This window comes from Seriola lalandi, unplaced genomic scaffold (genome assembly GCF_002814215.2).
Source record: "Seriola lalandi dorsalis isolate HSWRI2012SDOR001 ecotype SW California unplaced genomic scaffold, Sedor1 jcf7180002054954, whole genome shotgun sequence".
Taxonomy (NCBI): domain Eukaryota; kingdom Metazoa; phylum Chordata; class Actinopteri; order Carangiformes; family Carangidae; genus Seriola; species Seriola lalandi.
Window position 1 is genome coordinate 766,956 of NW_019525505.1, and position 15,648 is coordinate 782,603.

Consider the following 15,648-nt stretch of genomic DNA (forward strand, 5'->3'; position numbering starts at 1 on the left):
AGAAAGCACAAAATGGCCTTGGGCCCAAACACATCTCTGATCTACATGTATGATATGAAGCACCCAGGTGATCTGGGACAGGTTCACTCAGTGTTCCCAGAATCAGAGCCAAACAAGGTGAAGCAGCTTTTAGTTTCTGTGCTCCTCACCTGTGGAACGAGCTTCCTGATCACCTGAGACCTGCTGAAACTGTCAGCTCAGTTAACACCACTGTTTACTGCAGCTCACCAATAAATCACATACATATTTTTAATCTTTTGCATTTGCTTGTTGTTAATGTCTTTCATCACTACAGTACCCCTTTTAAAATGGTGTCCCACGTTTCCTACCTGATCTTATGTATTTAAATATTTTTATCTTATTTATTCAAATTCATTTTTATTGTTTTTAAATGCTTCTTTAACATAATCTTAATGTTCTATTGTTAAAGTATTTCATGCCTCTGTAAAGCCCTTTGTCTTGTGTCTGAATGGTGCTGCAGAAATAAACTGGCCTCACCAAAAATCAGATGTCACTCAATACATAATTCGGTTTTGACCTGGTACTTTATTATTCACACTCAGCAGACTCTGGCTGATCTAATAATAATAATGATCATAATTAATAATAATCGAATAAACTAATAATCTGGGTCATATGCTGCTGTTGCGAAAACAATCTTCAAGTAAATTAATTCTGTGGGATAGAGAAACTCTGAAACACTGGTAATAAAATTGAATGATAACATGTTAACGAGGTAAGTACTGACTAAAGCAAAGCCAACTCTTGCTAACTTCGGGTTTCTTGAAACCTGATCTGGATACTGCGGCTCTTTCATCAAATTACTTGCTGAAACTTTAATTCTCTGATCACATTAAGTGGCAACAAAAAAACCCAATCAAATCAAGTTAAATCTTAAGTGTTGAGTATCGCCTCCAGTTAAAGGAAGCTGCTGTCAGGTCCTGACTCTTCCTGCTGTCTGTCATCAGTGATTCGGTTTCCATCACAGCGCAGACAACTTCATCTAATGAGCAATGCTTTTAGTGATAACAGAACACTCATTCACTCATTCACAGTCGGTCTGTCTGTTATCAGAGATTCAGCACACTGTAATGTATCCATACCCCCACTGCTGGAAGTCGCTGTGTGCAGCCAACAGCAACTTTCAGTTTCCAGTCCGTTTCTCCGTCCAGCTGATCGGTTCTGATGAAACACGCACCTGAAAACAGGACGGAAAAGATATTAAGATTCTTCTGTTACATCGTGTACACTGAAATTGAGGCATTACTGTCACCGTACGGTACTGTACATTGCTGTACATCCATTTGGCAAATACATAAAATCTGATTCTTAAATAAACCCCTCAGGTGCATCCGAGTGTAACCACTTCAAACCAGCATCCATATGCTTCCCTTAAATTAATATACCTTACTGAAATAAAGCAGATTTCCCACAGCAGAGAAGAAGAAGAAGAACTTAATTAGCAGTTTAAAACAGAGTTACAAAGTATGGCTTAAACTTGAGCCTCTAACTTTAGCTGAGCAGCAACAACTTTAGTCATAAGTTGTTTTTTTTACAGCACGGTAGAATGGTAGAATTAGTAAAGAAAATCCATTAAGTCTGTGAAATGACTCAGTAATGCTAGTTCCATAGTAATACCCATCTAAAGCCACTATATACTATGCTATACTACTATAGCTACTATAAGCTACTGCTCAGACCAGACAAACACCTGGGTGCACTGAATTAACAAAGACAGCTTTTTATTGCCGATGAATTCAACTTTTCATTTGTAATTTCTTCTTTCAAAAACCTCATTGTCTCACTTTAAATCAAGGACTTGTATCACTATTTCACACAGACAATTGATGATTTTGCATAATTTCATAAATATTTCAATGAAATTCAGTTATAAATATTTGCATCTTTGAAAAACAGAATTTAAGGCACATTTTCAAGGTTTAAACAATGTTTAGCCAACAGATTAAGAATTTTTTTTTATGTCTTTGGAAGGAGATTGTGTGGTTGAATAAGTTAAATATAAAACATAGGGCTTAAATTTGAACACATTTATTGTGAACAGTTATGTCACTGTAATAAACCGACATATGTCAAGGTGCATCACCAAGAGCGCAGCACATTAACACAGAGCCTGTAGCACAGAGTCTGTGGCTGTTGTGGACACGACGAGGTCCGATAAACGCTGAGCAGTCGTGACCTGCATCGATCTGAGGTAATATTACATATGAAACTGATGGATGAGAGCAGCTATTTGACAGAGAGGCTAAAGGGCAGCTATAAACTGTCCCTGGAGGGTTAACTATGATGGAAAACATTAACACAAGGAGGATGATTCATTCTTTCCTTCTGCTGCAGTGGCACTTCAGCTCCTCAAATAACACCAGTGCAAACGTGTGTGTGAGAAAGACAACATGTACGAGGCTGTATGTGTATGAAAGAGTGTTTAGGTATGTGTGTGTGTGTGTGTGTGTGTGTGTGTGTGTGTGTGTGTGTGTGTGTGTGTGTGTGTGTGTGTGTTAGAGGCATAAAGACATCAACAACTCCCTGCGAAGCGCATTGACACATCAAAGATTGATGGAAATGATGTCCTCAGAACATTTCCTCCGGATGCCCCTCAGAAAAGAGCTGGGATCTTACGCAGCTCATTGATTAATTGGAATTTGCATCATCAGTCACTTGAACAATGTGACATAAATCATATGAATCACCGGCTGCCCTGATCAGATGATGTCGAAAGGACAGGAGGTGTGGGGAAAAGTCACATTTCTCACCCAAATGATCTTGACACAGTTTGTTAACTGACACAGGGCATTCAAAGTTCACCTGTACAGCACTCTGTCTGTTTAACATACTAAATGTTATTTTTACACTAACATTACATCTACTGGAATTATTTTCAAATGCATTTGCGCACTGAATTATACAAACACTTTGCCTGCTCACCAGTTTTCTCTGACGTTCTCAGGAATATCATATCTGCAGGAATCCTCTGGTTCTACAGAGAGCAAATAAAAGAAAAAAGAAAAAGTGTCAATGGCAGAGTGTTATTGAGCACTGTGGCTAAAGCCCTGTGAATCTTCCTGAATAATTAAACAAGGTCAATATCTTGACCAGAGGGTGAAGGAGAATCAGATTTGCTGAAGAAGTCTGTCTAACGCAGTAATGGAAATTTAACTTGTCCACTTTCCAGCCTCAGCAGTTAGGTTTCATGTCGGCTGAGCTGAAACCCAGCTTCATAGAAGGATCATAGGATCAAAATGTACAGTTTAACTGTGATTAACAGTGTGGACTGTCATTTAAAATACAGTTATATTATTCTGTCTACTTTAAAACAGCCTGATAGCCACTGAAAAAGACGCCATAAAATCAATGTTCTTGTTCTGGAGGTGGGGAGAACATTTACTGACATAAAATCACATCAAGACAATAGCAAAATTCTGCTGAAAACATTTGCAAAAATAATAAATGGAAGAGGCAAATACTCTTTATAGGAACTCGAGGAGCTTGTGAAGTAATGTAGTAGTAACTCCTAAGTGACAAGATTCTGCATTGCACCCATTCACATTTTTGTGCTGAGTAATTCACATCAGAATGGGGGGAATGCAGTCACAGCAACACTTTAATACCAGTAATGCACAGAGGTTAAGTTTAAAAATAGAGCCTCATTCAGATTTATTAAAACATGCTGCTTTAGAAATATTTTGTCTTTTTATGACACTTGGCTGCAACTCGGCAACTTGAAAATGTAGGTGATAAATTCTGCACTCCCTTCGTCCTATGCAAAGTGAAAACAGACAACTTTTCTGTTTTAACTTATTGTAAAGTTAATGTTTATTGCAAAGTGTAATGGCCACAGTATAATGACGGCATCTGTGTTTAGATTGATTCCCTATGAGCTTCACTTACACGATGCAACTCTTTCTGCCACCAGGAATGAAATTTCACAGAAAAGCGAAGGCTCGATTTTTGACACAAATGAAGTGTTTCTATTACTGTGCAACCAAAAAAGAAAAAGTGGTTTTGTTGTCCCTGGTAGCCGTCAGTAGCTTTGAGGTCAGGTGGTGGAAATGGTAGACGGAGGAACAACTAGAGAAACTGCGGAAACTCCATTCAGTGAAAGAAAAGCAGCCATGTTGCCGGAGGAGACAAAGAAGGTGAAGAGGGAAAGTGACAGAAACCGAAAAAAGAGTCAACCTCAGATGGAGAGACCCATGCTCAGACTGGGACAGATATTCAGCCCTGGAGTTATCTGCTAGAGTGATGCGGCGGCCCATTGGGCTTTGTCCCAGTTGTCCCTATGTCCAGACTGACTATGGAGAGAGCTCCAGGACTTGAGAAAGTTCAAAACCAACATTCAGTTGGCGTTATCTCTACTAAATCAGTGAGTAACAAAACCTGCTAACTTATTAATACATCTGAGTGTTTTACTCTGCCATTATAACAGCACTGAGATCAGGGTTTCTAATTCAAACTGCGGTTGTTTCTAAAAAATTGGATATTGGCCAGGCTTATAGTGGTAGCCATGTTGCTAACACTACCACTAGCAGCCAGAAACAACAATTTGATAATCTGAACATGTTTCATGGCGGTGACCTTTCTAAAATGAGCAGCAGTTCTTTTAATACCACTTGGAAAGACTAGGAGGGAAGGTTGTCTATTGCCACTTTAATAAACTGATGTTATTACTATTTTTATTACAAAGCCTAACCTCGAGCCACATAAGCAGTTATTCACATATAAATAAATATATGGGTGCAAACTCTGGCTAATGCCCAAAACTGATCCTTTAAAATCCTTGCATGTAAAGACTTGTCTCTTACAGGAAGTGGGAAGAAGGTTTTACCTTCTCAACGATGATCAGGTCTCCAACTTGTATGTCTGAACTCTTCACTTGAATTTTACCTGAGAAAAAAAGATATGTTGGATAAAGAAAAATGCGAAAGTTAACAACAATCATACAATAACTTCACCTTAAAGTTATTTAGACTTTTATTTTTTAAGATGTGCTGTGAATCTTTAAATGGCGATGATATTAAATAAAGGTGTTAATCTCTTTCCTTAGAAAATGACGCTGACTCTTCAAACCACAGCCCACATTTAGCTATTGCTCTTTTTTTTTTCTCTCACCTTCTAACCGATTAATTACCTCCAGCATGATAATGTAATACCCCTCTGTTTTCATCTCTGGTCTGAGGCAGACAAAAACAATGGCACAGAGGGTCACTCTCAATTATATTGCCTCAGTATCCGCTGCAACCCTCCTCTTTCTTCTTCTACTGCTGTGTACATACACACGAGGGGTGTGAAAGCTACATCCTCAGCCACAGTCACAAATATCACACAGGGGGATTTTAACCACACATTCAACAGAGGGGCAGATCTTAGATCATACAGTCGAAAGAGATGGAGAGAGAAAAAAATCAATGCAATGACGGTGAGAAGAATGACTTGAGTTACAAGTGTAGATCTAGTGGAGTGGGGAGCAGCTCGACTATGCTCTGAAATATCCGTTATCAAGATGTCAGCAAACAGCTGAGGAGATTCCCCTCACTCACCTCTCACTGTGAGCTTGCTGTACAGCTGGGAGTTCATCTCTTTGTCCCGCTGGTAACGTCGCACTTCATCCACGGCCTCTCGCACCACTGTGACGGCTAACACAAACCCCTGAGGAACAAACCATCAATCACACCATTATCATTTAGAAAGTTTCGTTTACACAAGACTCTATAAAATGAACAGCAGAATTTTTATTAAATATTAGTCAACATTAGAGAAAACATCCTGAACTTTCAGCAGGAATACTGTCACAGTTAGTTACTGAAAAAATATTTAGTACAGCAACTCAAATTGTTTGTTTTTTACAGTTTAGTTTTAGTTTAATTTCAACTGTCTCCATGGATGAAAAATGTGTTAACATGTTGGTGATTTATTGGTTTTAGGGCAATTATTTCAATTTACTTCAATTATTTCCAATACCAATTAATATTTTGGTTATTTTCTCAATTTTCTGATTAATTGTTTAGTCCATTAAGTGACAAAAAAAATTGAAAAAAAATGCTCATCACAATTTCTTGGAGCCCAATGTGTTGCCTTCAAATTACTTGTTTTGCCTGATCAACAGTCGCAAACCCAAAGAAATTCAATCTGCAAAGATATAAAACAAATTCTCACATTTGAAAATGGAAACACAGAATGTTTCATTTTTGTATGAAAAATACTGAATCAGCTAAACGACTAATCAACTCTAACTGGCTTTTGGTGCAGGTTGATTTTTATTAATGACAAGACACTTTATAATAAACAATAACAACACCTATAAATGTATAATCCAGGGCAGACATCCTTTGAGAAGACCAAAAAATGTTTTAATATTCCTTTTTTATTGTATTACTTCATGATCCATTTAAAAGTCTTCTATGAGACTAGCTTGCAAACAAAAATAATGAAACTGAAAAGTCAAAATAGATAATACGAAAACAATTTAGGACCAGTGAAGTAAATTAAATTATAGGCATCCAATAAGAAGAAAAAGAAAATACCTAATACATAAAATATCAAACAGAGAAACAAAACAAATCCAAATAATGAAAACCAAAAAAAAAAAAGTTGGGATGCACCTGCCTGATACTCAAAACCCTTTCTAAAAAAAGGGTGCGCAAGACATTAAAGACATTATACAGGTAATGGACGAACAGGTGTTATGTACCTTATCCATCTTTTCCCATATTTTCATTAATTTGTCCTGATACATTTTAATATAAAATGTAATTCTTTCTATGTCAAACCAATCATCCACAGTAGGTGTCTCTGGTTTTAACCACTTTTCTAATGATGGCTCTCTTTCCTTCCAGCAGTACTTAGAATCTGAAATATTTTTCATGAAAATCATCTGCTGAGTAAAAACTGAAGTGCATTTACCAGAGGTGCCCAGTACGTGTACAAATATCCAATCTTCAGTGATGGCACGAACTGGGAACAGGCCACCACCAGGAAGTAGAGATTGAGAAAGAACTTGAACTGCTGGTACAGAACCTGAGAGGGAGACAAGGATTCAGTGAGGTGAGTGAACATGTCACTGAAGGTGAGTCAAAGACGACGACAGCTGCCAAAGAAGACACGGAGGATGCAGGCAGGATGAGTTACTGTACATCCTGATCCGTGGTGGAATAAGATACATGTTGATGCTGTTAACTTCACATTAAGCTAATGGAAACTCTGACAGTTTGAGAACTTTTGTTTCAAGTGGTATTCAGGGTAAGGATTTCATGTGGCAGGTACCATGTCGGTCGGTGCCTGCGCTTTGCAGAATAAACATCAAGTACAAGACCAACAGGACTGAAAACCACAATAATGAAAGAAGAAGAAAAACAGGCCAGGTTTCTTAATTCACACACACCAAAGTGCCACCTGTGACTTACTGAGGGCTCTTTGCTAATGGACCATCCATCAACAGGGAGCCTTTAGTACTGTATTCATCTAAGGTCAAATTTTGAATAATGTTTGCAATAATGAGAGTCTAGTGTCTAGTCACAGATTATCAGAGACAATGGGATCAATGGACGACGCCTGACAGTTAATGAACCCTCTGACCTTTAGGGAAGCATGCACACTGCTAAACTCAATTTGTGTGTATTTAATAATTCAAAGTGGAGGGAGAAAAATGGAGGCGTTCTGTTCACCATCGATGAGAATATCTACGTCTCTAATGGACAGTTGACATTTTATGGCCTGGTCCAAAGGTGGGCCTCTTAATCATGGAACCACTTGGTTTTTAATAAGTAAAACTGATGGATCCTGAATGTCCCCTACAGTGTAAACCCTTAACTTAATGACTACATAGATGACAATTAGATCCAGTGGATGCTACTGTGCTTTACATACTGTTAACCTGTGAAACAATCAATGTAATTAACTGACATGATGGACTGTAAGGACTGTAAAAGTTAATAAGAGCTGGAACATGGACTCAACAAAAGGTGTTACTGCTATGAAAATGTGAATGTTGGTGCATAACTTAACGCAGGCTACAAGTGTTTGTTCTCTGAAAGCCGACTCACCCCAGGCACAAAGGTGAAGATGTTGTACTTCTGGTTTTTGATGCCGTTTTTGGGAAACTTCTCTTCACATTTCTCTGGACAGCCGAGCCAAACCGTCCGGGCCTTCAGCTCCTTCCTTCTCCGAAATACATGAGCCAGGCAGTCGCAGCAGCTGAGAGAGGAAGACATCAAGAATTTCATATGGAAGTAGAAATACTCTGCACAAAAAAAGCATTTTTCAAGCAATGAAACATGTTTTGTTGACATAATAAAAAAAGAAGATGCGTAGTAGATATAATCTATTTTACACTAGGAACTAAAAAATATACGTCACAAAATCGGATTATAAAGTAATGAAACATGTTGATGTTACAAAAAAGGATGATAGAGGTAAGTCTTATATTTTAAAAATCTAACCTACTTTTCACTGAAAAATACACAGAATTCTTTTTATAAAAGGAGCAGATCGCTTGAAGCTGGTGTTCACATGAAACTATACTGTTTCGTCAACACACTCTTCATCACAATTTAAAGTAAACAGAGTCCTCGAACTGTGAGGATGGTTCAGAACATGTTTCTGGTTATAGAAGTAGCACATATACCAGAGTCTACTGAAATTAAGAAAAATAAATTAGCATTAAATTATATTTTCATTATCATAACCTAGATTTTTCAAGGTGGTTCTCATCGCATTCGTAACATTTATGCTAATATGAAAACACTGAGATCTTACTACAAACCTGTCAACAAATATCAAGACTTCACATCTCAGCCTTATTGCTCATTCATTTTCTCAGCTGTTAAATCAATTGTGGCCACTGAGCAGCACAGCTGTGCTCTGCTACAGTTATTTATATCCCTGGTCTCGTCAGTGTTAATTAGATCTTAAAGGCGTCTTTTGACACTACTTTTTAAAGAAGCCCTTTGTTTGATGTGAACATGTTAGTGTCTCTGCAGGAGGAATGATGACCATGATGCTGCGGGCGTCAGACACTTTCACCCTGGTAAACCTTAAGAAGCAGACATGCTGTATGAATGGAGATAAACATAAGAGGAGATATGTGTGTCCTTGTTTCCCTGTTAGTTTTACCTCATGTTGAACATTTCTAGCATGACAGCCTCCGACCTTTGCTATAAAAAAATGTGTTAATGTTATATCATCTAAACTGTAGATTAGAGAAGAGATAGATCGCAGACTGACATTTACTTTTTAAAAAGTATTTGACTTTCTATCAACCTGCTAATGACTACATTGAAGCTTATCTAGCATATCTGATATCAAATGCAAACAGCAGTGTAGTGTGGGGGTAAATTACAATGAGGGCAGCCTGATGTGAGCATGACCTAAACTGGCACCTGGGAGGGAACGAGGGGAGAGTGTCGGTGTATACCGTCATGCTGATCGACTTGGCTTTTCCACTTTTTAAGCAAGTTGGCAAAACATAAAACTAAATAAATCAACTTTGGTAAAAACTCTTGTTTGTATTGGCCTCGACGCTGCCTGTCTGTGTGCACTCCGAGTCCAGATTCATAAGAGCGATTATTTGAGCAAATGAATGCTATTCAAATAATATGCCATTTGAACAGTCAGGGCTTATTCAGTGTGAATTATTTGTGTTTTATAATCCCACACTAAGCACACATAAAATTACTGGAAAGCATCAAACTGGTCAGCTGTGAAAAATCCGATTTGTTCATTAGTGGGGGGAGTGGGGAGGGGGTGGGAGGGATCAATATGCGGCTTGAACTGGAGGTGCACCACTGACAACACCACCACACCAAAAACAGAATATTCTATGAAATTCCTCCATCAGTAAATGTTACTGTTTGGGCACCAACGTGCTGCACAAACATTTGTTCATAAATGTGACATTTTTCACACTATTGTTCTGGCATCAACAAACCAGAGAGGAGCATCTTTAGAGGGCAAAACCTGTCACATGAATCATTAGCTGGATAAACCGAGCCGTTCTGTTTGACCTGAAAATCTTTTTGGACTGATGGTGCGCATCAAGGAACTCGACCAAAAATATGCCCTTATCCTCTCTTTTCACTTCACGCACAGCTACCGGTGCGTTTGAAATCCAAACTGATCATCACAAGCATACTTACTAACATTATACACTACACATACATCTGCTGCATGACAAAACACACACAGCTTTCAGTTCATAGCAGTTAAAGGTACAACAACTGAGCTGACTTTGTGCAGCAGAGTCATTTATTTAAGGTTAAAAGCAGCACGTATATATGTGCACTTTTCTCTGAAAATACCTGACGTGGCAACCATCCTTCAACTGTTATTAACACAACTTTCCAGTAACACTTGAACTGACACCCTGTGACCTTCAAGTGTTGAGATTTGTGTTAATACGACAGAGTATCAGGGCCACATGGAGGGGAAAAAAGAAATCTTTCAAGAAGAAGAGAAATTTCAAGAATAAAGTCATGATCTTTGAAGCTAAAATAAGAAAAAAAAATAAAAAGTCATAATATTACAAGAAAAAGTCATATTTTTAAAAAGAAAAAAAGGCTGACACTGATGAGCCATAAGATGAAGTATGTCCTTATTAGTGAAACCTCTGCTAAAGTAGAAGCTTCTGATATTTCCACTCTAAAATAGCACAGATCTTAAAATTACCACTTTATTCTTGTAATGTTTATCCTTGTGACTTTATTCTCATAATATTATGACTTTTTTCTTGTAAAATTACCACTTTATTCTCAAAATGTCAGATTTTTGTCCCCCAGTGTGGCCCTAATACTCATATTCACATGTTCATACTCATGTCATATGTTAAAGATGCATAGTATATAGATGCAAAGGTTGCAAAGTATAAATCATATACAAGTGGCACAATAATAGTAAAAACATTATGTTGAATCTTACATTCAAAATACCCAAGGACACAGTGCAGACGGGAAAAATACGACAGAAATAGAAACTTTCTTGAGAATATTTGAATGTTTGTTTTTGATTGTCTAAAAAGATCCAGCTACAAAAGACTAGACTTTGATTTGTGCATCATTTCTTCAAGTCGTCATGCACAGGTTACCAACATAAGTCATTAAAAAAAAAAGGTAGTGCTGCAGAAATACCTGCCACAGAGGACTTTCCACCCTCCGCAGAGAAACCACCCGAGGCCTCTGTGTCTATGGTTGACTCTGGCCCGGGGCAGCGTCTGGTAGTCGCTCTCGTCATTCTCAAAGCCTTCCTCCGACATCATCAGAGGCATCTCATCCAGGTTAGAGGGCTCATCTTCTAGAGAGTATCTGTGAGGAGGCAGTGGAGGCAAAGCACAGTGACACATAAACAGGTGAGACTGGAAATGCAAATGTCTTGCTGAGTGGAACCCAGTATTTCAGAACTACGACACTACTTGGGGTGAAACACAGAAACATCTTCTGCCTTGTGCAAAAAAATATTGATGATAAGTGTTTCCTTATCACTCATGTACACTGAGAAACATTTCTTTTATTTCAAAGACATTAATCCACACTGGTTGTGAATTATACAGGTTCAATATACAGGCTGTGGGGCCAAAGCCAGCTCAATTTACACATTACAGTTGGGTGACTATGAAGCGCCTTGGGAGCTGAATGGTTACAGCTCATGCCACATGTCACATTATAGAGAAACACACTTGAGGAGCACATAATGTCCTATTCATGAAGTCCCTCCAACGAATTGAGAAACTCTGTAGCCGCAGAGGAAAAGCTGATACATCATCATAAATCCAAGATGCCAGAAAACCTCCTAATAATCATATCAGTTTTATTTGCTTATATAAATATATCTGTTATGATGGAAACTTGCTTTATAAAACATATTTATAACGGTGCAGTCGAGAGAAACACTAAAAACCTAAAAAGTGATGAAACTCTGACAATATGAATTCTGCATGGAGAGTTTGTTGGGAATGAGAAGATCATGTGATTTACTCTCTGAAACATTATCACACAAACTTATCAATCACGCATCACTGTAAATATATGCACAATCAATTCTAGGCAATTTATTAACAATAAAGCAACAGCAGTAACAGCTTCTGCTAAACCGAATAAACAACACACAAACAAACTTCCTGTGATGTTAACAGTGGGTATAAGGTTGTTGGTCCAACTTTACAGATTAACCTTGCAGCAAAGTTCAAACCATGAGACATGAAACACCTATGTTATTTCTACCAACAAGATGCCGATCATAGAGATGGCTCCATAACTGACTCCTGAATTTCTCCAATCATATCCACCTCTAAAATAATGGATTTCACTTCGTGAAACTGGCTCTTTTCTAACTAAAAAACTTATTTCTGCTGGTCTAGAGCTAAGAGGTAATCAAGGTTGTCTTAAATATGAACCTAAAATATCTCCTTGGCAATCAGAAAGACAGTTGGTAACAGAAAGAGAGGAAAATGTTTTTTATACAGACATGTACAAGACAGATCAAAGGTAAACTGACAAGTCTGAAAAGAAAGCATAGATCTATAACTAAATATGGGAGGAGAGTCTCCACAATGAGTGGAAATTTTTTAAAAAGACTATAGATTTAAGGGATTACACAAATTAAATACTCAAAAAGCAGTGGTAGGTTGAGCAAATACTGAGTAATGTTGACTTGTTAGATTTGGTTCTAAACCTGCAAATCAACTCTCGAGGCTTTGATCTCAGACACCTCTGTTCATGAGGCAACGTACGAATCACCAGCAACCACCAACTTCAGTTCTTTTTTTTTTATGTTTCCTTTACAAACTGTGGGAAGTTGCCAGTGAGGTACATTAAGAGCCCCAGTGTTTCTTGCTTTGGAACTCCCACATCTGATTACATAATAATTCAACTCTTAATCCAGTGAAAAAACGTGGGTTGGTTTGTAAAAAGATTTCCTGGCTCTCCGGTGAAACACAAGAACTACTGCCAACAGTTGTCCGCAGTGTCAATGGAAAAGCTCCGTCTGTGATTTTTACCAGCTTCAGGACCAGTGCTCTGTTCTGTAGGTGCAGTCTGACCACCATGATGAGGCCAGACAATTTAACCATAGGCCTCAACAAGCTGTCATGAATTTCATTAATCAGAGCAAAGGAAGAGAATTCAGAGGGGCAGAGGTGTTCACCTTAAAATTTACATTAAAATATGATTTTGACAGAGGAGATAAACATCATCACAACTCAAAACGAGCTGCTTATACACAAAATCAATTGTGGAAGATAGGGCTGGGCGAAAAGCGCATTTAGGATTTATTAGCGTAATAATCAGCTTTGTAAAACAAAGGCAAAGTATTTTGTTAACGATACTTCTGACTTTTAAAGCACTTCATGGCCCCCAACTATATCTCTGAATCTCAACCTGCACGTAGTCAAAGGTCCTCAGACAGGAAGCCGTTGGTAGCTCCTACATCAAGATGTAAGACTTAAGGGGGCGGAGGTTTTGCTGTCAGGACACCACAACTCTGAAACAACCTGCCCGATGAACTTAGACTGGTAAAATCTGAATCTTCTTTTAAACGCTTCTAAAAACCCATTTCTTTCACAAAGCTTTTGAATAATTTAATTTAAATATTTCACATATTTTAACATTGCTTACTTGTGTTTCTGTTTTTATTGTTTTATTATCTTGAGTATTTTTGTGTTTGTTTTGTTATTTTATCCTTGTGAAACACTTTGTAATCTCGGATTTTGATAAATTCTATATAAATAAAGTTATCATTATTATTACCCCATCACCTAGAGATTAACAATATCAGACTCCAGCACTAACAAACGAGACCAGATGATCGAGACACACTGCAGCACCTTACAAAACTTCAAGCAACAATAGTGGGTGAAGATATTGCCTCAGTCAACAGTCTGTTTCATTTCAAAAGCTCTGCACCTGTAGTCTGCACTTATCAGATAATGATGGCTTTCTCTGTGGTATCATTTCAGCTGAGAGGCTGTTCTCCACTGCTGGAGATATAATGCTAACAACATCAACACAGCTGAGCATCCTTTCAAGTTAATGCATTTAACATAGAGTTAAATAAATCTGCATATTCTCACAAATTTTTCTGTTAGTCAGACCCTCATCAGGACCACTTAACTGTCACTTATGTTTTATTGGAGGAGCTGAGCACTGAGTGAGCTGGAGCAAGAGCCAAAATATATCATTTGTCTTCCCTCTTTCTTTCTTTATTGAATCGAGAATCAATTCTGAACCGAAATGTGTCACCAAGAATCAAAATCGGAATGAAATCGTAATTCCCGCCTTTACTGGTAGACACTAAGGTGACCAGACGGCTGGAGCTGTCGCCAGAAAAGTCCCAGTTTTTAACAATAAATTAAAATACATACCAGAAAGAAAGATCTGGCAGCATAACATACAGGCAAGGAGGGCTGACTGCTCACTATAGCAGCTTCATATCACTTTTCTTCTACTACTAACTCCTTGCTCGCCTGCTTTTAGAGAAAACTGCTGTGTAAAAATAGCATGTTTCAAGTGAATTCACATCACAACAAACAAACATAAGGTAACCCAGCTTAGATTCGGGGCTACGGGACTGAGGAATTGTAATACCAAGTGATAGGTAGCTATATGTTTTCCCAGGTCTAATGTGCTGGAAACCTCTGTAACTTGTTTTACAAATTGTAGATGGGGAATATAATTTGGACTGAAAAAAATTTAGTCAGAAGATTTTTTTCAACCTGTCACTGTTTGACAGTTAAATGTATGAAACCAGAACTGTATTCGCCACAGATAAAAACATTGGATACTTTAATGATATATTGGCCACTGAACTAGAAATGTCCTTGCATTTCATTTCAGAAATCTAGTCACCTTAGTAGACATACTTGCGGTGGGTGGCTAACAGATTTACTTGTTATTGTAAAATCAGTTTAAGTTGCTTCTGGGTCTGAAAGTACCTGGTCATGCACCTACTTTACTTTCTGTCCAGTCCTCACCTTTAGGGCTTTATTAGCTCATCCTCGTCCAGTCTGAAAAATGAACAAACTCTTGAGTGATGACTTCAGTGTGCAACAATACTTCTATAACATGTGACGAATCAGATAACACAGAGAAGCCGTCATGTGACTTTAAATGAATGCCAGCGCAGTGGTCAACAAAGATATGTCACTAACCTAGGCTAACTCAAACTGAGAGCGTGTAGGGCTGGTTGTCTTGGACTAGTAAAGGTAGAGTAAACATTACACGGGTTTTTAGCTTAAGGGATGGTGATGCGAGCCAAAGGAAGGAGCTGTCAAAGGAGAAAATGCGAAGGAGCTATCAGCTGCAGTGCTAGCAACACAAGCTAACAGCCACAATCCGAACACAAGACACGGAGTCCAGGACCAAGCGAGGCAGCCGCGGGCAAACATTTCAGAGAAATGTCAGCTTTCTTCAGTACGTGACCAAAGAAACAGCCCCGCTTGCCCCTCCATACCTTGAATGTCTGGCCGAGTTGTAATACGGAATTCTCTTCGAGTTCTTCCGCACCGGATTTAACGGGATGCTGTCAGCCATCTTGGCTGGGCAGTACACATCCTGACGTCACACTGAAAAGACGTTTAGGATTTATGCTGCATTCATGTACTGCGCGAAAATATTGAAACTGTGACACTTACGGACGAACAAACGTACT

General features: G+C 38.4%; 1 protein-coding gene across 2 annotated transcripts in view; it reads right to left on the reverse strand.

Annotated features, from left to right (window-relative positions):
- Positions 1-15,534, reverse strand: part of atp9b (ATPase phospholipid transporting 9B) — a 47,897-nt gene extending 32,363 nt beyond the window's left edge. The window contains exons 1-8 of one of the 2 annotated variants that reach the window (XM_023394887.2): positions 15,451-15,534; positions 11,136-11,309; positions 8,058-8,208; positions 6,919-7,032; positions 5,556-5,664; positions 4,844-4,902; positions 2,944-2,995; positions 1,104-1,198 (exon numbers count right to left, since the gene is read on the reverse strand). In XM_023394887.2, the coding sequence (XP_023250655.1) occupies positions 1,104-1,198; positions 2,944-2,995; positions 4,844-4,902; positions 5,556-5,664; positions 6,919-7,032; positions 8,058-8,208; positions 11,136-11,309; positions 15,451-15,530 (834 nt within the window). In that variant the 5' untranslated portion in view covers positions 15,531-15,534. Of the gene's footprint in view, positions 1-1,103; positions 1,199-2,943; positions 2,996-4,843; positions 4,903-5,555; positions 5,665-6,918; positions 7,033-8,057; positions 8,209-11,135; positions 11,310-14,971; positions 14,991-15,450 lie in introns of those variants that run through there. The other variant, XM_087170591.1, reaches the window with a different exon arrangement.
- Between the last annotated feature and the right edge of the window lie 114 nt (positions 15,535-15,648).